Raw genomic sequence first — 24,674 nt, forward strand, 5'->3', positions numbered from 1 at the left:
TATAAAGTCAATATCCCTATTTTCCCTCCTTTTATACGTACACAAGTGGATGAAACAATTTAATGTTATACAAGTGGAGGAGAGTTGTGAGGTATCAAAGACGGCATCGACTTTGGTCTTTGGTCAATGCTTTATGTGACCATTGGATTTCCAATCTGGTGGCTAGTTTTTCGCTATAAAAAGAAGCTTGGATGCCACTGCCAGTTAGTGTAAAGGAATGAACAACATTATTTGGCATCAATTTTTAAAATCGATGGCTTCAAGATTTAAGCTTGTTTCTGCACTCTCTTTGTTGCTTCTTCTGTTAGGTATTCTCATATTTTCTTTTCTCTTTTTTTTCATAGTATTTATTTCTCAATTGGTCAATATATTAACGTCATGTTCAAGATTTTAATTATATGTAATATTTGTGCTTAATTCTTTTGTTGGTATGACCTCTATCTAAAAATTTTATTAGATCCTGTCTCTCTTTTGCTTAATTTTAGGAGCAAAATTTGATTAAGTGGAAAGAGTCAAAGAATACAGACTGAACCATTTTAGAGTCAATGAACCTAATTACACACAAGTAAACGAAACAATATAATATTGTGAGGTCATTGGTCAATCATCAATGTGCCTTAAAGAAGGAAGATAGTTTGGCGGTAGCTATTGGATTTCATACACAATGGGCCGTCCATGGCTTCAAGATTCAAGCTTTTAGCCATCTTTTCTTCTATTCATATTTGCTTAGACCATTCTATTTTCCAGGCTTTTAATCTCTGGTTTTGAGTAAACAATCTCAGCTTTTCTGAGTACTCTGCTTGTGTTGTGTCCTTTCATTCTTTTCCCTCTTTCTTATAATAACAGATGGGATATATGTAAATTTTCAAAATGTCTGAATCGTTTCATTTATCAGATATCTCAATATATATATAATTATTTTATTATGTAAATTCGTATTAATATTTGTAGAATATCTGAATTTAAATCAAATATCAAAATTCAATTTCGATGGGCAGATTTTTGTAGGGGAAGCAACGTTGGAGTTGACTATGGAATGGATGCTGATAACCTTCCATCCCCTGATCAAGTAGCACAATTGGTTCGAAATCACAACATTCAGTACCTTAGGATTTATAATTACAGACCCGAAGTGTTGAAGGCCTTTTCAAACACCGGTATTGAACTTATGGTGGGAGTTCCTAATGCAGACTTATCACAATTCCAGTCCCAACCATATGTAGATTCCTGGCTGAGGACTAGCATCCTCCCGTACTACCCAGCCACAAAGATCACCCACATTACTGTAGGTGTTGAAGTGACTAATTACCCAGATAATACCGCCAACTTGGTTGTGCCCGCCATGAGAAATGTCGTCTCAGCATTGAAATCGGCCAACCTGCAAGGTAAAATCAAGGTTTCAACTCCACTCTCCTTTGGGGTTTTATCCAAATCCTTCCCACCTTCCGAAGGGGCATTTAACAGTGGCTATGAAAATGTCTTGAGACTTTTGTTGGACTTCCTAGAAGAGAACCAATCACCTTTTATGGTCAATTTATATCCTATTTACGCTATTGGAGCTTCTTCTTTGGATGCTGTTCTGTTTAAGTCACCCTCTACGATTTTCGTAGATCAGCATACCGGTCTTAGTTACAAGAACATTTTTGATGCTCAGCTAGACGCTGTTTTTTACGCCATTGCCAATCGGAATTTCAGAACAACTAGGAACACATTTGATGCTCAGCCAGATACTGTTCATTTTACCTTGGCCAATACGAATTCGAGAATAAACGACATTATTGTTACGGAAACCGGCTGGCCTACACATGGTTCTAGGCCACCACATGCTAGTACTCACAATGCCAAGACTTATAACTATGGTGCTAGTCTTGACAGTGTCGACGACTACGCTAACATTGACAATGCCCAGACTTACAACACCAACTTAATTAGTCATGTTATGGGTGGCTCCGGTACGCCTGCTATGCCTGGTGCAAACCTAGATGTGTACATTTTTTCCTTGTTTAATGAGAACCTGAAGCAAGGACCGGAAATAGAGAGAAACTTTGGTTTATTTGATCCCGAAATGAGGAGTGTATATAACCTGAACTTTCCTGGAAAAGGAACCGGAAAAAGCTGGTGCATTGCTTCTAGCCAGGCTTCAAATTCGGCTTTACAGAATGCGCTAGATTGGGCTTGCGGTCAGGGAAAAGCAGATTGTTCGGCAATTCAGCCTGGCCAGCGATGTTTTCAGCCAGATACCCTAGTTTCTCATGCCTCTTTTGCATTCAACAATTACTACCAGAAAAATGGGGCCACCGATGATGCATGCAGTTTTGGAGGAACTGGGATCAAAGTTTCTACGGACCCTAGTAAGTCCATTACTTTATGCAGAAATTTGGTCAAAAGATTGAGCTATTTCTCAAAGTCTAAAAAACTAATTTCCATGATCTTTTTTTTCATTATTTGTGCAGGCTATGGAAACTGCATTTATAACTGAAAGTACAAATTCTGAAACATGCTATTTAGCATACCCTTCGTTTTATCTCCCTTTCTATTGTTATATTTCATCATTACATGCTTCCCTTAACTTGATCCCTGTCTTTCGATTCATAAAAAAGAGGATACATCAAGAAAAAAAAGAAATGATTGTTGTAACCATCATGCAGGATTACCAAAACTGCAGCCAGTAGGACGACTGCCATTACTACAACTTTCTAGGTTTTTTTAGTTTTAATGTCTTCGTTAAAACCAGGGCAATGTGAAACTTATGAGAAGGTAGCCTCTGGTTTTTGTTTTGTATTTGATAGAGCTAATAAGGGCACTGAATAATGAGAATGCATGGTGTCCATTGCTCTCCTATCCTGTTTTATTCATGCAAGTTGAAGGCCAAGGGTTCCTTTCTCAATCCAATATTCCTCATTTAAAACTCGGCAAATTCTTCAATAATGACCACCAACTTTGCAGTTGGCAGGCCAAGCAGACAGTATCAACAACCAGGTCATTGCTGATAGCTTTTTTGCACCTTGCAAGACTCTAGATGCGTGAACCAATGTTCCATTTGTTGCATGTCTTAATGCTTTTTAGCAAATAAGATTAGACAAAAAGCTTCGAATTGATTTGCCAAATCAACTAGAACAATTCATAGTAAATTTTAGACAAAGTACCTCACTCCATAATCTTGACAATACCATCCATCAAACAAGCACAGAAACAAAGCAAGAGGATCACAAGCATTATCACCATTACAAACACCAAGCCTATTGTTTCTGGAAAAGGCTCCCCACGACTTTAATACTAGTAATACTATTATTTAATTGCAGCCAACCATTACAAGAGGTGGTGGTAGATGCACTTTTGTATAGAAGAAGCCAGGAAGAATTGCAACAATTAAGGTTACACGGTGATCAAAGACCCTGGTCTATGAGATAATCACCAAGCCTTTCCACAATCATGTTGCACTGGCCTGGAGTCATTGGCTCGTCATAGATCCCAATGATCAAGGCCAGGTTGGTCTTTTTAACAGTAACACCTCCAGGGCCCTGAAATTAAAAATGACAAAAGGCTCAGAGTACAACCATGACATAAAACCAAAAGTATGAAGGTGGCTGAAACGTTATGCGGTAGCAGCTATATGTCTCTCCTTCCTTTCCTTCCTCAAGGTGTCTCTCTCAGGGTTCAAGGGCACAAGCTAAACAGCTGCATAGAAAAATGTAACAGCAAAAGGCAATTGCAAACCAAATAGATATGCGACCACAATATCAATTTACCTAGTTTTGAATGGCTAATCAACAATAGTATCACTTCACAATGTGCTCAGGTGTTCTGTGCTTGAAAACCTATTTGCAATGTAGGTTTTTCCTTTTCTTTTTCTTTTTTTTTTTTTAGCTATCCAACTAAAAACTACACTTGGAACATGTAAGAAATCCATTTGCATTAAACAAAATGTAAGAAATCTATTTGTATTAAACAAAATGTAAGAATGCATGTGAGCATGAGATTTTTCAGTGTCATAAACAAAATAAAATTTGGAACAAATGGACAGCATCACCTTTTTCCCTCGAATAACAGCTCCGGGTTCACCTTGGATCACCATGTATTTTGTGCCACCAAGGTACAATCCAGTCGGAGCAAGCGATCCAGGTTCAGCAAAGTCATTCATGATGCCAGTGATTTCTTCTGGCTTGAACTGAAATTAACATAGAACCAAAGAAACAATGATTGGCAGAAATTATGGTCATTTGCTAATTTCACTTTCATTGTCTTTAGCAGAAAATTTCACTCTTATTTTGTTTATCATGATTGCTAAAATTATGGTCATTTGCAGAGATCCATTTACAAAGCTTAATTCATTTTACTCAAATGATGATTAATACTTATAAAACTAACAAACAGCAACAAACCCAGAAATCATACTTTAAGGAATTTTCGAATTTCCACGCATGAAAAAAGAAGAATCTTTCAATATCCCCATAATAGATAAACAAATAAATCATATAAAAAAGCGACAATTTTATTTTCAGCAAAGAGCGAACAAAAATCAATCCTTAGGAGCAAATCAGATCAGCTTATAAATCATGCAAAAAGAGATTTCGAGCATTAAGAATCAGATCTCCTTCCTCAAAACCATTTTGGAAACCTTCAAGTTAAATGAGAAATCAAAAGGAGTTTAAAAAGTAGAAGAAAACAACCTGAGGGAAATTGGAGCTCTGGGCCCAAACGCTGCCGTCTTGGCCAATGATAGCGGCGGCAGAGAGATGGTTGCCCTCGATATCACACATCAAGTGATCATCGACATACGCTTGCCACGACATCTTCTCTCAATTGTTTTACTTAAAGTTTTTTCCTTGTTTGATGAAGTTTTCTTCTGTAATGAAGAGCAAGAAAGTATTTGACTCAAGCTGCGCTAAGGCAGAGAGACACGGGGATATAGCGTTAAAACAACGAGATCTGCTACAGTGATTTTTAATTATTTTTCAAATTATTTAATATGGAAATTATTACGGTTGAAATTGGCTGATTTTGTTAACAACTAATTTCAATTTTAAAAACATTTATTACCTCCAACTCATAGGACTTTTGTTTTTAATAATGTAACTAAAAAAGGGGAGAGACTATTTTTTGCCATTTTTAAAAAAATATTTAGTTATTTATTCTTTTGGAAAACCCAAAAGCAAGTGGAAACTTGAAAGAGTTGTGGCAAACAAAACAGCTAAGCTTCTTTATAACAAGGCAAATTTGTTAAAGGAAAAAGAGAATCGAGCTTTAGGTATACATATTTTCTAAAAAAAATAAATTATTTATTTTCGAATTTCAATTTCTCCAGAATAATTGAGTTTTGAATCCCTTATTTTCTTTCTTGTTTGAGTTGTGGTTTTTATATTTTTTTTGAAAATGTTAATATTTCCAGGGACAGATCTAGCGTCAGTGTCCAACAGATAGATAGATCATAAGATTGGTTATATTTGGTTGAATTTCACACCCAATGCATGGCCCATGTAGTTATCAACTTGCTTTGCAATTCTTCTGGTTATGGGGTCCATTCATTTCTATTTCTAGAAAATGAAATCCAATTTATACCGCACCATCCCTTCATTTTACACCTATAAAGGCCAGTTTTCAAAATGTACAGCTCTAACGAACAAGGAATAAAACTTGTAATCAGATTTATAATGAAGTTTTGATTAAAATATGTGCATGAATAAATATTTAATGCATATTTTGTTGTTTTTTTTTGGAAAAGTATATTCATATTAATAAATAAAACCAAATTTCGAGCTAATTAAAAAATTATTTTAGGTTTAAATCAATTTTAAAAATTTAAGTTCAAACTTATTTAAGCTCAAAATAATTCAAATTTTAAAACAACTCGATCTAAACTTTCTTGATACACCTCTATATTTAAGTACATAGCTGAATTGGTACTACTGAATTATGGAAATGATTAAAAACTTTTTCTTTTCTAAAAGGTAATAAATATTAGGACAATAATTTTTTTTACATTTTATATAAAATTTATAAGAAAAACTAAACCTCAAATAAATCTAAAAAATGTCTTTTGATAATTGAATCCAAGACATTAAGCTTCCAAAACTATAATTTTATCATTTTAATCACACCTCTTCCTCTTCATCGTCATCATGGTCATATACTTTTATAAAAATACTATTTACATAATTTTTTTTTTTGCATTTACATTTATTTCATCTTTGTTATTAAATATTAGTTGTTGTTCGGGCTTTGATTTTTAGTGGTAAAATTTAAATTTAAATATTACATTTTACTTAATATATGTATTGTAAAAAGAGATATAACTTAGCTTAGGTATTTTTTAAATTAAGTTTACATAAATTTTTATAATTAAAGCTGCATACTATTTGAATTGTGAACCCAAATATTATAAGATTGATGCTAATTATAAAAATACAAAAAAAATTTCTTACACTATATCATGGAGTATGATACCATTTAAGAGAATGCGGTTAGACACAAAGCATCATAGATAACTCGCGAACTCTTTAATTTGAGACATATGCTTCGAAATGTGGTTGAGAAACATTTGTTGCTCCAAACAAATATTTTTCATATTAACTTCACCTTAGTAATGGCATTTTGCATTTTTTATAACTTGAATTATAGGTGAAATTGAGACAATCCATACTTCAAAGGGTAAATGGAAGTTAATGATGCAAATTTAAATTCTAAGAAAGTTAAGTTGATGGTAGTGAATTAAGTCCTGCAGGTAAGTAGCCAGCCTTGATGCTTTTATTTATTTTTAATAAGGATAATGTATTTAAATATATTTTAAAAAACAAATAAAAAATCATAAAATTTTCATTTTATAAAATATAATTAAATAAATTCTAAAAATTATTTGATAATATTTAAATTTTCAAAACAGATTCAAGGATTGAGAAATATACTATAAAGATATAAAAAGATTAAAAATAGGCTGGAAATGTATTCCTAGCCACCAATATCTATAATATCAGTTAACTGAATCCTGATATATAGGGAGTGAAAGGAAAGTTATCATGATATTTTCTGAAGTGATCCAAATCCAGATATTCTCGGAAATTAGAAGTCAAAACGTGGAACAGACTATAAAAATAAAGAAAAAAAACATTGATATTGAGGGGGAAGAAATGGTGATCAAGGAACCTGAAATCTGATACTCTCATGGGGCATATTCTTTTTTTTCTTCCGAACAACATAGGGGAATATTCAAAAAAGTTCAAACGTTCTTTATATATATATAGTGGCATCAAATAGTGCCACCCAAAAGGAAAAAAATAAAACCAAAAACAAAAACCCCGCAATCACTGATGGCTGATGGGGGATTATAAATACAAACAGAACCCAAGAACGAAAAATTAAGAAAACAAAACAAACGGATATGGTGAAAAGAAAACAACTCAGATCAACCCAAGTCCAAATGCCAGTCAAACCATCTTATCAAACCGTCAATGGAAGAAAACGCAAAATTACTCGGAATCCAAGACTTAAAAAAGAAGAAACAAAAACATATGGGGGAATTAAGGCATTGAATATGAAAAGCTAGGTGGTCGACTACAGGCCCTGTTCTGCAAGATAATCGCCCAACCTCTCCACAACCATGTTGCATTGCCCCGGAGTCACTGGTTCTTCATATATCCCAAACACAAGTGCTTGTGCTGTTTTCTTAATAGTCACCCCTCCAGATCCCTGCCCACATCATATGTTAAAACACACACAGTTTTTTGAGATTTTTTGTAGTATAATATATTAAAGCTAGCATGCATGTATATATAATCACCTTTTTTCCACGAATGACAGCACCAGGCTCACCCTGAATGACCATAAACTTTGCGCCACCAAGGTGCAAGCCTGTGGGGGCAAGGTGGCCTGGTTCGTCGAAATCTTTCATGATGTCAGTGATCTCCTTGGGCTGACACTGCAATCGAAACCAAAGGAAAACTTAAACCAGATAACGATGATGATGATCTAAGATGGGGAATAAATAATGAAAGAGTAGTGAGCATGACCTTGGGGAAGTTAGAGCTCTGAGCCCAGATACTGCCATCGTGACCAACGATAGCAGCGGCAGAAAGGTGATGACCAGTGCCATCGATGTCACACATCAAGTGCTCATCAACGTAGGTTTGCCACGACATGGTTAGGTATGTTAATAAGGTGGTTTTATTAGCAAGGGTGAAAGGGTATTGGGAAAGAGGAATATGAGAGGAAAGGGGGAGAAGGGTAATGGTGAATGGGGAAGGGAAGGGGGGAGGAGGGAGACGATAAATAAGGAAGCGAAGATAGGTGGAAGGGCATTGAAAAAGCTGATTTGATGATTTCTAAACCGTCCATTTTGCTTATTTTCATTACTACCAGTCACGTCCGCCTTTATTTTAGCAACCCATATAAGCCCCCATAGACCCTTCCCAAGTTCCCCACACTTTTTTTTGCCCTTTATTTTTCCTTTTCTCTCTCACTCTTCACGTGTCTTATTGCCCACATTCTTTTCTTCTATTTTTACGTTTACGTCGGAAAATTTGGTCAGAGTTGACTAAATTATTAATAAATTTATATTTTGAATATTAAATTTTAAAAATTTTAAAAATAGTGATTAAATTATTTGAAAGTTTTCATTTAAGTTAATGGTATATTAATTTTTTTTTAAAAAAGCTTGGCTAGCAAGCTCCAAGCATCAATTGGGTGATTGGTATGATGGATTAATACCCATCGATGAGTAGAAGAACATGTTTTTAAATCCAAGTCAATCTAACAATTAATATCAAAGATTGGAAAATAGAGTTTTTTAGATTTTAGTTCGCAAATTCATGATATTCAAAATTATTTTATTGAAAAAAAATTGAATTGTAAAAGAAAAGGAGAATGAAAACTTTTTATTAGTACAGTGGTACAAATAGAGAATATCATAAAATATCGATTTTAACAAATTCAATGACTTAAATAAAAATTTTGAATAGTTCAATGACCATTTCATATCTTTTGAAGTTGAATGACCAAAACTTAAACTTATTAATAATTTAATAATTTGGAGTGAAATTCACCATACTAGACTACCTTGCATTTAGTACATGGATGATAAATTAATCCTTTATCTCGTATATGTATATATGCATATAAAAGTTTTAAATTATTGGTGGTTTTAAATTTTGATGAAAGTGTTTTCCTGGGAATATGTAGTTGTTTTCTATTTAAAAATTGTAAATATTTTAGGATGTAGTTTCTATAAGAAAACTGATTAAGTTTTTCAAAGATATATTATATAAAATATTTAAAAGATAATAATATTTGTGATTTTTTTCGATGTTATAAGTAGATAGTTAAGATAAATATAGAAGATAGACTAAAGATAATAGATAAATTTGATTGCTTTTTTTAAGCAATAAATTTGATTATTATCATTTAAATTAGATTTTATTTTTAAAATATTTTTATATAAGCTTGTGTGGGTGTTAGATTGACACTAACTCGATAACCATTTTTAAAAATATTAAAGAATTACATCCGTCTCACATAATAATAGTTTGTTATTTGCATAAATAATAATAATAATAGGATATTTCCTACCTTATGAGATTTAGATTTAATTATGTGTGAATTTTATTTAAATTTTAGTCCGTTATATTTTGTATAAAACTATATGTAATTATAATATATTATTTATGTTTGGTTTCAACTTATTGAAATGATTGTAAGATTTAAAAAGGTGTCGCGAAAAAAGAAAAGTTTTCAAAAAAGTGATCCATCGTTAAAAGGTGTAGACCAAACTTGATTGGAAATTTGCCCTGTGAAAATGAAGTTAGAAAATATGAGCATGTTATGAGAGAATTATCCTGTGATTGACTAAAAAGAATTTCACCTAATAAATAGAGTTTTTGTTTGGTATTTAAATGATATCCATTCAAATTTTATATTTATTTATTTATATTGTACTTGATGAGTATTTGTTCTACTGTGCCCCTTAATTCATTCACATATATATATATAATATACGATTCACTGATGTGACGTGTTAGAGGTAATTAGGTGTAATGCGTGATGACATGTAACTCCCTTAAGGGTTACATGTGTCTTAAATATTCTTAAAAAAAAGTAAAACCATAAAAATAACGAGCGAATTCTTCAAATTGGTAGCGGAGAGCCAACATATCAAGCATTTTATATTATTTGTATAACAATATTGATTAAAAAAAACTAAATATGATATTTATAAACAAAATGGGATCTCACCATTTATATGGAGAATCAAAACTTTAAACATAAAAGATCTACCCTTGCTTCTTCCACTCGAGTACTTGTCAAGGTAAAATGACAAAAATGTTCTTTGAGTTTTGTGTGATTCCTTTTTAGAAGTTTTGATTTTGTTGCGCAGGGTTTTTATTTTATTTTATTTTTGAGTGAAAGAGATTTTCTGCATTGATTGTTTTCGAATTTGAATCAAAGGAAATGTTTTTTTTTTTTTAATTCTTAAATGTTGTGCTTGTCGATCTTTCATTTTGTTTTATTTATGATTTTCACTACTGTAATGATTTTTATTTATAAATTGCGGTTCATGAATGCATATATTTATTTTATATTAAATTATTATAATTGTTTGGATATATAATATAACAGTATAAAATATAAAATGGTACTGATTCAATAATGTTATTAATAGTTTATAAAATTGAATCAAATCAAAATTTTGTATATAAAATTACATAAAATTAAAATTTATTAGATAAAAATTCATATATAATTTTGATAATTACCCTATTTGGAGTCCTTGGTCTCCTTTTGCTCGGGCTTACTGTTTAATTTCTATAGAATGAAATGATCAGTTGCAAAAAAAAAAAAATCTACCCATGCTTGGATATTACAAATTATACCCAGAACTAGTTATATTTAAGCCCAAAGCAAAGCAAGGTCCAAAAGCCCAAATAATAGAAAAACTTAGTTGCTACTATGTCCAAGAGCCCAAAAGTAAGTTGTTTCTTGTTTGTTACCACAACTGGAGGCAGACATAATTTAAGCATACAAACCCTAGAGATAAAAGGCCTGAAACCTTTTTTACTCTCAACTCAGTTGCTAGTTAGGCTAAAATCTGATGCCACTCAGGTCACCATTGCACGAGTATGAGCCTAAGCTCCAACACCACAAATATTATTTCATACATAAAAGCCGCATTTAGTAACTGAGAAAAGATTGTATGAAATTGTGATTCTATGTCATTCTTATCACTTTTCAATAACAGAATGATAAATTAGATTTTTTTTCTCCTAATTTTTAGCATTTTTAGTTGGATTTAAATTATTTTTAAGAGGAAAAAACTGAAAATCTGATTTGTCATTCTACTATTAGAAAAAGATAAGAATGACTTGAAATCACAGTTTTATACAATTTTTTCTCTTAGTAACTTGAGTTTCTAAATAACCAACCGAGAAAAAGATAAGAGTGACGTAAAATCATAGTTTCATACAATTTTTTCTCTTAGTAACTTGAGTTTCTAAATAACCAACCGAGAAATTAGGAACAGATAAAAGTCTACCATCAATAAAAGCGAACAGAATTGACTATTTTCGATGTATTATAGCTTTCTATTTGACTATTCCTATGGTGAAATAATGAAAGCTTGACCTCGTTAAGCAACTAATCGAAGCAATTATGATTTGTAATTTCGACACTTGATCTTTCACTTTTTGCCATGTTTTTTTTCCTTAAAGTAACACAAGTCATTCATAAACAGATTTTCTTTTTTCTTTTTTTTTTCACTATTTTCTTCACTTTGTATGCCCTACATGTTTATAAGATTAAGACCGCAACATTCGTTGAACCAAATTATGATTATAACAGCCCGGCATGGAGAGTTCTTAAGAGAGAATCCCCTCATCTTTGTTTTTAATAAAAAAGCAGCATAATTTATGTTTTGCCTTAACAATAAAATAAAAACAGAGAACCAACCCTTAAGATCATGATTATCAGTATAATTGACTGTGGTAGGTCCAATATTTAAAGAGGGACCCTTCTCTTTGTTGCACGAAATCAGACTATAAGATACTACCCAATTCACCACTTGCCTGTCTGCCAACTCCTTGTTTTGCTTCATAGCTGGTATCATCATGTTAATAATGCTTTACCATTGCTTTTTCCCTCGTCGGGTTGCGATTTTTATGGACGTAGAGAACGACCAAACACGACGACCGGAGAAGAGAGGCATAGACCCATAATACAGATCAAATTAAAACAACTTTTGCACAAGATTTCCTGCTTTCTCTCTCCAATCTTCCTATGGGTCCAGACAGCTAATTGGTTTAACAAAATAAAAATATAAAAGAAAATTTGGGAAGACAAAGTATATTGTCTTGATGTGAAGCTTGACAACGTTAAAAAAAAAACCCATTGATGTTGCACACATGTAATGTCCTATATCTTCTTCAATACTTTGCATATTTTAATGAACAGTTGACAATTTTTTTCACTCTCTGCAATATTTTCTAATGCGTTCGTTTTACTTCGATAGGTTAAAGATAAGACCTACTAGTACAAAAATTATTAATTTATTGATGACTTTTCTTAATGTGTACCTACTGGATCAAATATAAACCGACCCTTATAATTATGAGGTAAAATTCTTGTATAATTTGACAGTTGATAAGACTTGAACAGATTGAAAACAAATAATCAAGAATAAAATAACTGGTGCATTGATGATAACATGAAAAGTTAACTGATAGAAGTTATTTTTCTTTGAGTTAGATATAGATAGCACTAGTCCAAGTATTAATCTATTTTCTCGAGAAAAAGGGAAGGGAAAGTGGTAGAAGAAACAGTGAAAGTAACGACCTAGGTAGGGGCAACTGGGCCATGGATAATAATCCTTTCATTAATTCTCTAGTCTACTATTTTCGTTCAAGTTATGAAAAGATATATCCCCTTTAATTTGGTCCCTCATCAAACGAGCAATAGTCCACACAAACTCCCAAGTAATAACCAATCCTATCGTGCCATGTCATCTTGCCACGCATGCATGACACCCACGTGACCCACCATTTCCCTCTATCAAGTCTCAACCCAAATTCTACAATATGAATCTCACCCATTTTCAACTAGACTCTTGAAACATCGATAAATAAGGAAAAATGCAAAAAAAAATAAAAATAAAAAGGTTATCATTTCTAAATTAAATTGAGGATGGACCAATATGAAAGCATATATAGCGTAATAACGAAACAAAGATGATTTGGGGGGGGGGGGGGATGAAAAGAGTTAATAAAGAAGCAATGGGGATTGGGGGGATGCTCATGCTAGGCCTTCACGCTTGCCTCCCACATACACCGTAATGGAACAAATAGTTGGGTGTCGGTCTTAGATTATGGAAGAAAAAAAATAAAAGGTAAAAATAAAAGGGATAAGGTTTGAAAAAGAAGCAAAAAGGACAGGTGAAATAATGGGTAAATAATCATGTTGGGATTACCAAAAGACTGGGGTTCCATGAAAGGTGGGAAAAAAACAAAAGGGTAAAAGTGAAGATTGCATGGCATTTGATCCAAGACTTTGGGTCATTATATTTTGGTGTTTTTGTGGTTGAAATTTTCATATAAAAAACAATACCAGCGAAAGCTTAATGTATATTATATTATGTTGTCACAAAGTTCATCGTAATTAACTCATTTTGATAATAATTAGAATATCGTTATTTTACCATTTAAATTATATTATTTTAAAAATATTTTTATATCTTTTATATTAAAACTAAAAATAAACAAATTTAAACATAAAATATTATGATTTTGAATATTTTAAAACTTATCATTTTAACAAAAATCTCATTTATTTTTTATAAATTTATTTTATTTCAATCATACCATGATTCTTAATAAATACAGTTGGATTAGATAGCCTTGTTTGTTTTAATAAAATTCAACAATGCATTATCAGCTTAAATCAAATCAATGGATCAAAAGTCGCATTGATAAATCATTCAAAAATAATTTTCTTAATATACTTTTGCGAATGTTAATAGTTTTCAAGACAGTATTGGGTGAATTGAGTCACACGTCACAGCTCACAACGAAGTGAAGATTTTTTATTTTAAAAAAATGATCTAATTTTTCTACGATCACTTCCATTGATTTATTAAAAGAAAAAAGATTAATGGCTATGATTGAAACATATCAAATATCAGAATCTGTTGTTTTCTGTTCGTCGTTTATTAACCTGTCCATAATCAACGTGAATTTTTTTTTTGGAGTATGGGTTCGGTGCATCAACAGCTAGAAAATATAACAATATATGAAACAAATGGTTTTGACTTACAAAACATTTTAGTTGCAAATGTTTTCTCTCTTTTTTAATAGCTTATCCACTAAGAAAACCTTGAAAAATATAAATAAATATATGGTAAAAAGACAAAACAAGTTGAAAATTATAAATAAAATAAAATTCTGTTAGCGCCGTCATAAGAAAACGGCGAGAATGGAAATAAGGAGACGGGCGCGAATACCACGTCAACAATCCGTGAGATGCTGACAGTATTTGGAAGGAATGGAAAAGAAAATTCCGTGAGTGAGGGTCAGATCACCAACACACACACCAAATCAAAAGTCCAGCTAGGCAGAGCCTTCCAATTTTGCCAGCCTTAACCCAGCTGTGATGGGCCCCTTCTTTTTTTCTCCTCGATATTAAAACTCCTTTTCTCCTCAATTTATCATCTCTTTCTTTTTCTGATATCATTTTCATTTAATTTTGCCAACTGGTGCTTCAAAAACACTCCTTAAAGTTAATTTCAAGAATTTAATGTACTGGAAATTCAACATTAGTCTCTTATCAATACTCATTAATGAATTTTTTAAGGAGTTATTGATGATATAAATAAAATAGAACATTATTTTTAATGAATATTAGAATGATAAATTTTGGTATTGATCAACATTTATTTAAAAATATTTTTTTATAAATTTTATAAAAAATTCGATAATTTGTTTTTACTCAGGGATGTATTTTTACTTAGTAAAAATTCTAGAATTTATGTGAGTAGACTATCAATCATACATCCTTGCTTTGCCCACTTGTGGATTAGTTGCAACAATTTAATTCACGTAATTCATAATGGTGAAACATAATTATTTCTTTATCTAAAAGTACCAATAAACTTCCTAATTCGCGGGTCAAATCACAGTCCAAATCGTCGAGAAAATCAACCAAATTCCTTTTATCGCTTTTTTTTTCCCCGCGAGAACAAACAAACTAAAGCCGACCAATACAAAGCCCCAAAAACCACCAAACATGCTACAATGTCTATAACAAAACACTGAAAGTTGCTAAAGAGACAGACAAGAGGAAGTGAAAAACATTAGAGGAGGTTTTGCTGTAGAGCCGACTTCCAGACTTTTCACAGTTCAGCCCATAAGCTTAGATGTTTACGAAGCTCTTCACTGTCTACGGCGTTCATTTCGAGCTACCTTTGTTCTTTTAAACCAAAGTCCCACCCAAAATTCTCTTCAATCACTTGTTTTGTACGATGGATCCATGCCCATTTGTTCGTTTAATCGTCGAATCATTGGCTTTGAAACTCCCACAAGCCACCAAACCAGCCGGTTCCGGCGTTTACCCCACGACGACGCCGTGTTTTTGCAAATTGAGACTCAAAAACTTCCCCTCTCAAACAGCTTTGTTGCCTCTCAGCAGCAGCTCCGGTGATTCCCCTCCTGAATCCTCCACTTCGGCCGCCGGTTTCCACCTCGATGCTCTGACTCTCCGGCGTTTATCCGGCAAGCCTGTCACGCTACGTATCGAAGTCTACACTGGGCGGATGGGCCACACGTGCGGCGTCAGCAGTGGGAAGCTGGTGGGTCGGGTTCAGGTCACCCTCGACTTGGGTGTGTCACAAGCCACGCCTTCCGTGTTCCAAAATGGGTGGATGAAACTGGGTAACGAACCGGAAAAGCCAACCGCTAAGCTCCACTTAACGGTCAAGTCTGAACCAGATCCCCGGTTCGTTTTCCAATTCGGCGGTGAACCGGAATGTAGCCCCGTCGTGTTTCAAATTCAAGGCAACATTAGACAACCCGTCTTCAGCTGCAAATTTAGCGCCGATCGTTCAAGATCTCGGTAACTTCCTCCGTTTCCTTTTTCATTTTTCAATACGGTTCATTTCAGTGAGTTTCACACTTCCATTGCCATGGAGTTGGGTCTCCGTTACTGTTAGCCATCTGTGATTGTCGCTTCTGCTTTAGTAATTGTAGCAATAATTTGCACGAACATGTCCAAGTTACCCAACAACACTAGTTTACAGCACCTTATCTAATTTTCCTTGTTTTTTTTCGGGTCTTTAAAGATTTAACATGAAAATTAATAGATCAACGCCAAATTGTTGATGGAAAAGTCTGTCTTCTTCCATCTGAGTACAGGTTGGCTCTGGCATTATCCATTTTTGAAATATTGGCTTTAATTGAAACTTTAATGAATGGAATTTCATGGAAATGAAAAGAACCTTAGATTAGTTGACCTGACCTGACCTGACCTGACCTTTAGCATTCAAACAAAAGGTACAGAATCTGATAAGGTTTTGCTTTGGTATGAATATCACAGCCAAAATGGGCATTTCTGGGCTAATTACATGTTTGATCTCTCCTTTGTCACTGCTTGTTTCTTTATGACAGCATTTCTGGGCTAATTTACATGTTCAACTATCAATGCAGTTATCATATTCCCTTGAAGAACTCTGTGTCAACTTTCAATTTTATTAGAAAACTGTCTGCCTGAGAATAAAATCTCTTTTTAATGATACTTGAAAGTAAAATAATAGTGTGCTAGTTGATGTCAAACGGACAATTCCCTTCCATATCTCCCTAACTGTCACCTTTGGTTCTCTCCCATGTGCTCAAATATTTGATTGGCAGTTTTTATTTTCCCATTTGATGGAATCATGTTTAGTTTAATTAGATTTTCTTTTTCAAATTTAATTTTTTATACGATTGTTTGACCAGATCTCTACCGCCAGATTTTAGCAACAAGAATAGAGGATGGATGAGAACATTTTCAGGTGAAAAGGAAAGGCAAGGAAGGGAGAGGAAGGGGTGGATGATAATGATACATGATCTATCAGGCTCTCCTGTTGCAGCTGCTTCAATGATCACTCCATTTGTACCCTCTCCGGGGTCGGACCGTGTTTCCAGATCGAACCCTGGTGCATGGCTAATTCTCCGCCCAAACGGCTTCTCCGTCAGCAGCTGGAAACCATGGGGTCGTCTAGAGGCATGGCGTGAACGAGGCCCTATCGATGGCTTAGGCTACAAGTTTGAACTTGTCACTGAAAATGGCCCTAACAATGGAATCCCAATTGCTGAAGCTACAATGAGTATCAAAAAGGGTGGCCAATTTTGTATAGATAGGAGAGTATCAAGAGACCCCTCAGCATTGAGTTTAAGGTCACCGGTTAAAGGATTCGTGATGGGTGCCACCGTCGAAGGCGAAGGAAAAGTTAGCAAACCAGTGGTACAAGTTGGGATGCAACATGTGACATGTATGGCTGATGCTGCACTGTTTATCGCACTATCAGCTGCCATTGATCTTAGCATGGATGCTTGCCAACTTTTCTCACGTAAACTCAGGAAGGAGCTTTGCCATGATCATGAACATGATTCTTTCTCTTAAAAAACCCCTAATTCACTACAAATTTCCCTTCTTTTCAGTCCTTAATTATTTACTTTTTTCCCCTCATATATATTTTTTTATTCAAAGCTTTTTCTTTTGTATGAGGGTGTGCCTGTTGATCATCTGAGTTTTTTATCTTTTGTGTGAGTGTGTGTGTGTGTGTGTGTGTGTGTTTCAACACAAAATACAGGGAACATTTCTTTGATTTGTTGTTGGGTTCATACCTTACAGACCTGAAATTGTATAGATAAAAAAGAATTCAATTGTTTCATTGTTTTGTTCATGCTTTTTACCTTTTCATTCCTTACTTCCATCGAACAGCTTTTATCTTTATGAACTATTGAATCTACTTTATGGCTAATTCAAGTTTCTATTTTGTACTTCAAGCCTTCACTTTTATTTTGTGTACCCTCGGCTCTCCATTATCATGATCCCCTTTCTCTCATTCTTATCATTGTGTTTCTAAGGCTTCTTAAATACATCAATTAATTGCATTTACTTTACGTTGTTTGAAATATATAATTAATGTATAAATATTAGGCTTAATCAGTATCTAAATTTTTTTTAATGTGATATTTGTGTCTTTTTGTTCAACCTGGTATCAATGTATAACAAAAATGTATATAATTTGGAATCAAAAGTTAATTATGTTAACTTTTTAATATTTAATTTGAGTTTTAGAATTAATGATATTAATAATTAACTTTCATCGAATCAATCCTAAAACTGGAAAATATCTCATCTATTTGATTATATTTAACCAACTAAACACAATTAACATGATGAATAATTAAACCCTAAAAATATTGTTAAAGTATTTATACAGCAACGAGAAACACGGTGAATGTACAATAAGTAATAGGCTATTGTGCAAAAGAAACTGGGCTAGAGGCTTGGGCCGAATGATTGATAAGAAAGACTAAGGTTGGAAAAGGGAGCAGCTTTTTTGTAGAATATTTTGTTGTTTGGTTATAAATTCGCAGAACGATCCTCGAAAGTTTTGAAAAACAAAGTTGATTTGTCAATTTATAGTTTTAATAAGAACATTTTGCATCAGCAAAGTAACAGCTATAAAACTAAACAAATCCCATGAACACCTGTTATGCGAGTACAAGGTGAAGCTAAAATATTGCTTCAGGATCAGAAACGAATTACAAGTTGTAAGGACTGAAAGCATAATTTAACAAATTTTAAGGGAGGAGATGTATTAGTATTGGAGCCAAAGCCCCCACACTAATCCCTTGTCTACACTCCAAATTCAAATAATCCATTTCGATCATCTTCGAACTGACCAATTGACTATTAACATCCAAGTGTTCCCAAAAAAAGCTTTGGCGGATGAACACCAATACGGTGTGAAGTTATGTTTCGCTTCTCCCACTTTCTCCCTCACTTTCCTCTTTGGTTTTTCCCCTTTTCATTTTTTACTTTTTTAAACTATCTAGTGAAAAAACAGTCACTGTCACTGTGCTTTCCCCAAAAGTTGTAGCCAGATTTAGTATTTAATTAATTTGGTTTTCAAGAGGTTGGTTCATTTAGAGATTAGCAATGGATGCGCAAAATTAAGGGTTGAATAAAGTGATTTTGATACTACTGGTTTAGCAGCCAATGCGATTTCTAATTTGGTTTTCTTTCATCTTTATAATTAAATTATGTTGCTCGGCAACTTATGTCGTCATTATAGTATGGGTTGTAATGCGAAAGTGACATTATTTACTATTTTTCTCTAAAAGAAAAGAATAGGACTGAGAGTTCTTATAAGCTTCATGTGACTCCACTGTAACTTGATGTGCTATCTGTTTGTTCTTTTAAGGATAAGGTTAATCTAGTAGTTGACAACATGAGCCCACATTAATCTACATTTGGCAATTGTAATCCAGTGTGGGACTCCCCATGCTTTTCTTTTTGCGGATCAATTATGATTAGATATTCACCAAAACAAAACCATAATTACAAATGATTTTACCTACCATTGCTTAAACGGCAAACAATCCCCCAAGAAAAAAAAACAAAAAGACAATCTGGGCCTTTTTCTAAGCAAACAATGCAATGTGTGTGTTTTCTTAAAGAAAATTCAAAGTAGTTATTATGCAATAATCTTGTTTAACATTTTATATTCAATAACTTATATATTTCCATACATATTATTTTATCAACCAAGTCATAAAATTTAGCAGTCTAAAATGTGTTCCTAAGACTATAGGCCCATTGGGTATGGGAGTTTGGAGCATTTAGATTCACAAGCGAGCCTAACTGCAGTTGCACAGAAAATCAGAATACGGCAAATGAGACGGACAAGAAATGAGACAAACGAAATACTGTCTTTTTAATCGGATTTTTTTTCCTTTTTCATTTGGATAGTCAAGATCCGATTATACAAGTATTTCAGTTCTACCTGAATATTCTATTTATAATCTTTACAATCCCTTTCTGGCTTTCTCAATTACCTCAGCATATCTTACCCATTCAAAGACATATAATATCATATAACAAAGATGTGACTGAAATCCATGAAGAAACGAATGGGACAATTTGATAACCATCACCAACCTGTTGTGGAACGACAGTAACTTGGTTTGTAATGAGATTCATGGAGATGATGATGAGGTTAGATTAGCCTCCAAGTTCCCTAGCAATGTCCCGCAAACAAGAGGCTGTGCCGAAGGAATTCTCAGACAACTCAGCCCACTTCCTGGGATTCCAGAGCACTCTGGTTGTGGTCTTTGCATGTCTCTACCAGGGATGCAATTGAGGGAGAAATCAAAACCGCCATTTCTGATGAATAATTTGGAGCATTCTTGGCTGAACCCAGAGAAGAAATTGTAGGCAACTGTCAAATTCATGAGGCTCCTTAAGGAACAAACCAAGTCAGGTAGCTCACCAGATAACTGGTTGTGTGCCAAATTGAGAACCTCAATGTCATTTAGGCAAGATACTGTGTCTGGCAAATGACCCATCAGCGAGTTGTGGCTCACATCGAAGACTTGCATCTCTGAGAAAAGCCCAATTCCTTCTGGAATACAACCTGTTAACTTGTTGTTAAGAAGCAAAATCTCCTTCAATTTTGAACTCAAGAGGCCAAAACTAGATGGGATGTTCCCACTGAATTTGTTGTTAGCCAAGTTTATCACAGAAGCTGGTGAATTTCCCAGATTTTGAGGGATTTCACCCTCGAATTGGTTGTCGTTGAGGAAGATTGCATCGAGTCCTTTGTTGAATAGATCTTGAGGGACAGGACCCGAGAAGCTGTTGAACCTAAGGTCCAAATAAACAAGATTTGGCATGTATAAAGTGACTGTAGGGAAAGGACCTGACAAACGATTGTTACTGAGATCCAACTCTTGAAGTGATGAAAGTTCTCTGAAACTGTCGGGAACTGTGCCTGAGAACCTGTTGCTGTTAAGGTGAAGGATCGAAATATCAGTGAGAACAGAGAGTTCACTAACTAGAGTGCCTAGTAGATTTGCATGGTTGAGATCTATGCCAGCAACGAATGGTTCAGAAGCCACACCACCTTGGGGATCTGCACAAAACACCCCTTTATAAGAACACACATCTGAGCCAACCCAAGTCTCCAAAATCCGCATTGGGTCATCAGCGATTGCAGACTTCCATGCTTGGAGAGCAGTGTAAGCACTGCTCAGCTTTGACACTGAAGGGACTGAAGGAGTTGGGGTGTTGCTGCCGATTCCTCCACCAATCCAAACACCTCCGCCACCAACACCCCCTGCATTACCGATGCCAATGCCAACACCACCGCCCACAGCGATGGCCGCTTCATTTGGAATTATCTGCCAAAGTATAAAAGCCAGGAGGAGCCAGCTCTTCCCCATTTTTCAATGTTGAAGACACCTAGATGGGGTTAGTTTGCTTGTATGGTTGTGCAAAAATGAGGCTTTTCTGCAATCTGCATTGATGATAGGACATTGTGGGGCTTATTGCTCTTCAATGCTTTCTTTTTTAAACAGTTTTGGGCTTTTATGATCATTGCATGACTCAACTCTGTATGCAAATATTGACTTCATATTACGGTGCCCTTGGAGAAAAATAATTGCTTATTATTGCGTAATCTAATTACTAAATTTGTAAGAAAAGAAAATAATCATACCCCAAATAAAGGGTCACTACTATCAACTAGAATAGGGCGTTATTAGGTTACAAATGCACGGGAATAATGGGATCTCAATTTAGTGGGATGGTGATTTTCATACTTAGGCCTCAAATAGGAACTTAGAAAGTGTTAAGTGAAGCTTACGAAAGTGACTTTGCAGTATATAAGATGAGCAAAATTGGCCAATCAACAACAGACAGTGGCTTAAATTTGGTTTTATAACATATATCTGTTCAATCTCCAACCTCCAAACCTTCCTCTCATAAAGAAGCAACAAAGATCATAGCATTATCCCCAACAACATTAAGGAGCATTGATTGTGTGATGTGATGTGAGTGATTTATAAATAAATTTATCTAACACTGTTAAACAACTTAAAGCCCAATGTCTTTTACCGATCATTTAACATCGAGACAGATTCAAGGAACGAACACCGGTCTTTTGCTCCTTTTTTGGTGCCCTATCAATCGGGCCCTGCTAGCTTTTAAATGAGCCTTGACGATGGTTCACCCAACAAATCTTTTCATGTTTATGGTACAGCACGAACCATTCTTTCATCTGTTAAAGTGAGTTATCGTGCAATGTTCCCTTCCCTGTCTGGTGGGTGGGAGTATGGTACATATAAAGCTCGTAATCATCTAAAGGGAGAAGAAACATGAGAATTTCATGTGAATGAGTAAAGTAAAAGCGCATGCAACTTCATTTCAGTATTGGATGGCAGCTAAGCTTCCATGGTCAGTCTTTTACGCATTCACAGAGCAAAAGAAGGGGACCAATATCGTATTTCCTTTAGTCAACAATCACACTCTGAGTGGCAATCCTGCTAAGTACTTTTCGATCGTTACTATACTTTGAATATATATATATATATTATCATTGTAGGGTTTGGACCCATGTTATCTAAGTAACAAATTGAAGTTTTAACCACTACTTTAAGAAAATCTTCAAATTTAATCTCATTGATGTTAAAAGTATCATGGAAGTTTTGTACCAAAATTAAATTATATTTTATCTACTTTACTAAAAAATAGACAAATTAATCCATTTACGGTAGATTAAAACCAAATTAGTTATATCCATTAAATATCATATCCTTTTTTATTGTTAAAAACTAAAGTAGTCAACAAAATAAGTAGATGCTACGTATATTTCTTACTAACGATATATGAACCAGTGTTTAAATATTAGAAACAGATATAACTTTTAATAGAAAGATGAATTTACTTTTTTTGATTTAACATACATGAATTAATTTGTCCAGGATTTTTAAAAAATGAACAAATTACAATCTTAATACAAAGATTTCCATTTTGTTTCGCTTTGTAACCTTGACGTGGACGAATAAAGATGTGGTTAAGAGAATATAGTTAATTTTGGATTTTGCATTGCAAGTTCAGTAGGGCAATTTATAGGTTACTAGAAATCTGACAAATACAATTCAAGGGGTTTCCTTGTCGCGTTGCAATCAACCTGTTTGAAGCATCTATGTCATGGGTTATGTGAAAGACAAGGCATCAGTTGAATTTTCATTTATGACAACGTATCTAAATTGTTATCTCAAAGAAGAAGAACAAAACACGTATAAAAATGTTGATGTCCTGCTATATAGAAGATGACTGCATCACTGAAACTGCATAATTTTGACCCGGAACTCTGGGCCATGATTGAGAAGAGGCCTGAACTAGTCTAATGGGCCACTTCCTGCTTGAAAATTTACTCCTCCTAAGCTTCCTATTGGCTTAGACAATTGGGTGTTAAATAAAGGATTCAATTTCATACTCCTACCACTTGACTCGGCCGAAATGCTCCATTTCAATATAATAAAATCTAGGTTTTGCTTTTGTATAAATTTTGATTGGTATCGGTTATATTGATGCATATTAAAAGATTAACGTCCGTATGGCTTAAAATATGATGTATTGATTAATATGAAAGAATGAATTATTTTGTATGTATGTTTTTATGGAACTTAATTTTACGTGCACAGGATAATCTTATTTAATGTATAGGATTATAATTTATATTGTTTATTTTAAATTTATTGAATAATTTATTGTTATATTTTTTGCATAATAAAACTTTACATAAACATTTTTAAGGTATATGTATTGTATTAAAATATACGGAATTTAGATTAATAACCAAAATATTATAAAATTTTACATTAACAGTTGTGTCATTGTCACTTTACTCTTTTAATTGGTCATGGACACTAACCCAAAGTTTTAATCTTTTGTTGACCTTGTGCCGTGGTTCGCATGTTGAGATCGTGGGTGACAATTGAGAGGGCTAACGAGGGCCAAAACCTTGACCGAGTCACTAGAGGGGCATTGTAGAAATCAGAGGTTTAGGCCTTCTTCAACAAGGATGGCAAAGCTCCTAGAGCTGGGAGAAGTCTTAAGAAGCATTAAGGAGGGTTTCAAACATCAGGGTAGCACTCAAGACCCACTAAAACCAAGCAAGCCTACAAGTACCACCGTGGCAAGGAGAACAGACTTGCCAAGGCATCAAAACCAAGCCAACAAGGTCTAGACACGTGCAAAAGGCTCTAGAATCATATGGAGCACGCGAGAATTGTCTAGAGTGCAAGAGAATGGCTTGGGACATATAAGAACCGAGACAGATGAACCTAAAACTGTCCAAAATTACCTAGAACAACTTGATACGCAGGAGAATGGCTTAGAAAAGCCTTAAACCGCCTTTGACTAAGGTTTAACTGCCTTAGAAGATACTTCGAGATTAGAAATGATCTTAGCCCTCCATTAGTGTCAATATTAATAGTCGGATCAACATGGGTTGTCTATAAGCATCCAAGTGAGATTAAGTGCTTAAGAAACTTAGACATGCTTGACTATATAGTAGGAGTTCCCTTGTAAAGTTTTCTTTGTAAATACGGTCTAATATACTATCATAGCTTTCTCCTTAGGTCCTATCTCAG

General features: G+C 34.1%; 5 protein-coding genes across 7 annotated transcripts; 2 read left to right on the top strand and 3 right to left on the bottom strand.

Annotated features, from left to right (window-relative positions):
• The first annotated feature begins 158 nt into the window (after positions 1-158).
• LOC105767587 (glucan endo-1,3-beta-glucosidase 13) lies at positions 159-2,887 on the top strand. Of its 2 annotated transcripts, XM_052631087.1 has the most exons (4): positions 159-308; positions 999-2,351; positions 2,454-2,481; positions 2,649-2,887. In XM_052631087.1, the coding sequence occupies exons 1-3, from the start codon at positions 218-220 to the stop codon at positions 2,477-2,479; spliced, it is 1,470 nt and encodes a 489-aa protein (XP_052487047.1). In that variant the 5' UTR covers positions 159-217; the 3' UTR covers positions 2,480-2,481; positions 2,649-2,887. The 2 variants fall into 2 exon arrangements, with proteins under 2 accessions (XP_052487047.1, XP_052487046.1); XM_052631086.1 differs by having other exon boundaries at positions 2,454-2,887.
• Positions 2,888-3,075: 188 nt separating this feature from the next.
• On the bottom strand, positions 3,076-4,914 carry LOC105767589 (profilin-2). The gene is made up of 3 exons (XM_012587163.2): positions 4,671-4,914; positions 4,031-4,168; positions 3,076-3,521 (listed from the first exon to the last, which is right to left on the bottom strand). Exons 1-3 carry the CDS (start codon positions 4,791-4,793, stop codon positions 3,387-3,389), a joined length of 396 nt encoding a protein of 131 aa, XP_012442617.1. The 5' UTR covers positions 4,794-4,914; the 3' UTR covers positions 3,076-3,386.
• A 2,286-nt stretch (positions 4,915-7,200) lies between these two features.
• On the bottom strand, positions 7,201-8,243 carry LOC105770921 (profilin-2). Its single transcript, XM_012592288.2, has 3 exons — positions 8,004-8,243; positions 7,775-7,912; positions 7,201-7,683 (listed from the first exon to the last, which is right to left on the bottom strand). Exons 1-3 carry the CDS (start codon positions 8,130-8,132, stop codon positions 7,549-7,551), a joined length of 402 nt encoding a protein of 133 aa, XP_012447742.1. The 5' UTR covers positions 8,133-8,243; the 3' UTR covers positions 7,201-7,548.
• A 6,979-nt stretch (positions 8,244-15,222) lies between these two features.
• On the top strand, positions 15,223-17,896 carry LOC105769041 (uncharacterized). The gene is made up of 2 exons (XM_012589418.2): positions 15,223-16,080; positions 16,959-17,896. The coding sequence occupies exons 1-2, from the start codon at positions 15,491-15,493 to the stop codon at positions 17,623-17,625; spliced, it is 1,257 nt and encodes a 418-aa protein (XP_012444872.1). The 5' UTR covers positions 15,223-15,490; the 3' UTR covers positions 17,626-17,896.
• A 1,959-nt stretch (positions 17,897-19,855) lies between these two features.
• Positions 19,856-21,668, bottom strand: LOC105769042 (leucine-rich repeat extensin-like protein 4). 2 transcript variants are annotated; one of them, XM_052631593.1, is made up of 2 exons: positions 20,507-21,668; positions 19,856-20,427 (listed from the first exon to the last, which is right to left on the bottom strand). In XM_052631593.1, the coding sequence occupies exons 1-2, from the start codon at positions 21,456-21,458 to the stop codon at positions 20,306-20,308; spliced, it is 1,074 nt and encodes a 357-aa protein (XP_052487553.1). In that variant the 5' UTR covers positions 21,459-21,668; the 3' UTR covers positions 19,856-20,305. The 2 variants fall into 2 exon arrangements, with proteins under 2 accessions (XP_052487553.1, XP_012444873.1); XM_012589419.2 differs by having other exon boundaries at positions 19,856-21,659.
• Between the last annotated feature and the right edge of the window lie 3,006 nt (positions 21,669-24,674).

The sequence above is a fragment of the Gossypium raimondii genome, chromosome 5, assembly GCF_025698545.1.
Source record: "Gossypium raimondii isolate GPD5lz chromosome 5, ASM2569854v1, whole genome shotgun sequence".
Classification (NCBI taxonomy): Eukaryota; Viridiplantae; Streptophyta; class Magnoliopsida; order Malvales; family Malvaceae; genus Gossypium; species Gossypium raimondii.

Excerpts from the sequence above, each read along its gene's own strand:
- LOC105770921 (XM_012592288.2), bottom strand. The coding sequence starts at position 8,132 with ATGTCGTGGCAAACCTACGTTGATGAGCACTTGATGTGTGACATCGAT. Across the intron at positions 7,913-8,003 it reads AGAGCTCTAACTTCCCCAAG|TGTCAGCCCAAGGAGATCAC; the intron begins GTCATGCTCACT and ends TTTCGATTGCAG. Across the intron at positions 7,684-7,774 it reads CTGTCATTCGTGGAAAAAAG|GGATCTGGAGGGGTGACTAT; the intron begins GTGATTATATAT and ends TGATGTGGGCAG.
- LOC105769041 (XM_012589418.2), top strand. The coding sequence starts at position 15,491 with ATGGATCCATGCCCATTTGTTCGTTTAATCGTCGAATCATTGGCTTTG. Across the intron at positions 16,081-16,958 it reads GCCGATCGTTCAAGATCTCG|ATCTCTACCGCCAGATTTTA; the intron begins GTAACTTCCTCC and ends TTGTTTGACCAG.
- LOC105767587 (XM_052631086.1), top strand. The coding sequence starts at position 218 with ATGAACAACATTATTTGGCATCAATTTTTAAAATCGATGGCTTCAAGA. Across the intron at positions 309-998 it reads TTTGTTGCTTCTTCTGTTAG|ATTTTTGTAGGGGAAGCAAC; the intron begins GTATTCTCATAT and ends TTCGATGGGCAG. Across the intron at positions 2,352-2,453 it reads CAAAGTTTCTACGGACCCTA|GCTATGGAAACTGCATTTAT; the intron begins GTAAGTCCATTA and ends TTATTTGTGCAG.
- LOC105767589 (XM_012587163.2), bottom strand. The coding sequence starts at position 4,793 with ATGTCGTGGCAAGCGTATGTCGATGATCACTTGATGTGTGATATCGAG. Across the intron at positions 4,169-4,670 it reads AGAGCTCCAATTTCCCTCAG|TTCAAGCCAGAAGAAATCAC; the intron begins GTTGTTTTCTTC and ends TGTTAATTTCAG. Across the intron at positions 3,522-4,030 it reads CTGTTATTCGAGGGAAAAAG|GGCCCTGGAGGTGTTACTGT; the intron begins GTGATGCTGTCC and ends TTTTAATTTCAG.
- LOC105769042 (XM_012589419.2), bottom strand. The coding sequence starts at position 21,458 with ATGGGGAAGAGCTGGCTCCTCCTGGCTTTTATACTTTGGCAGATAATT.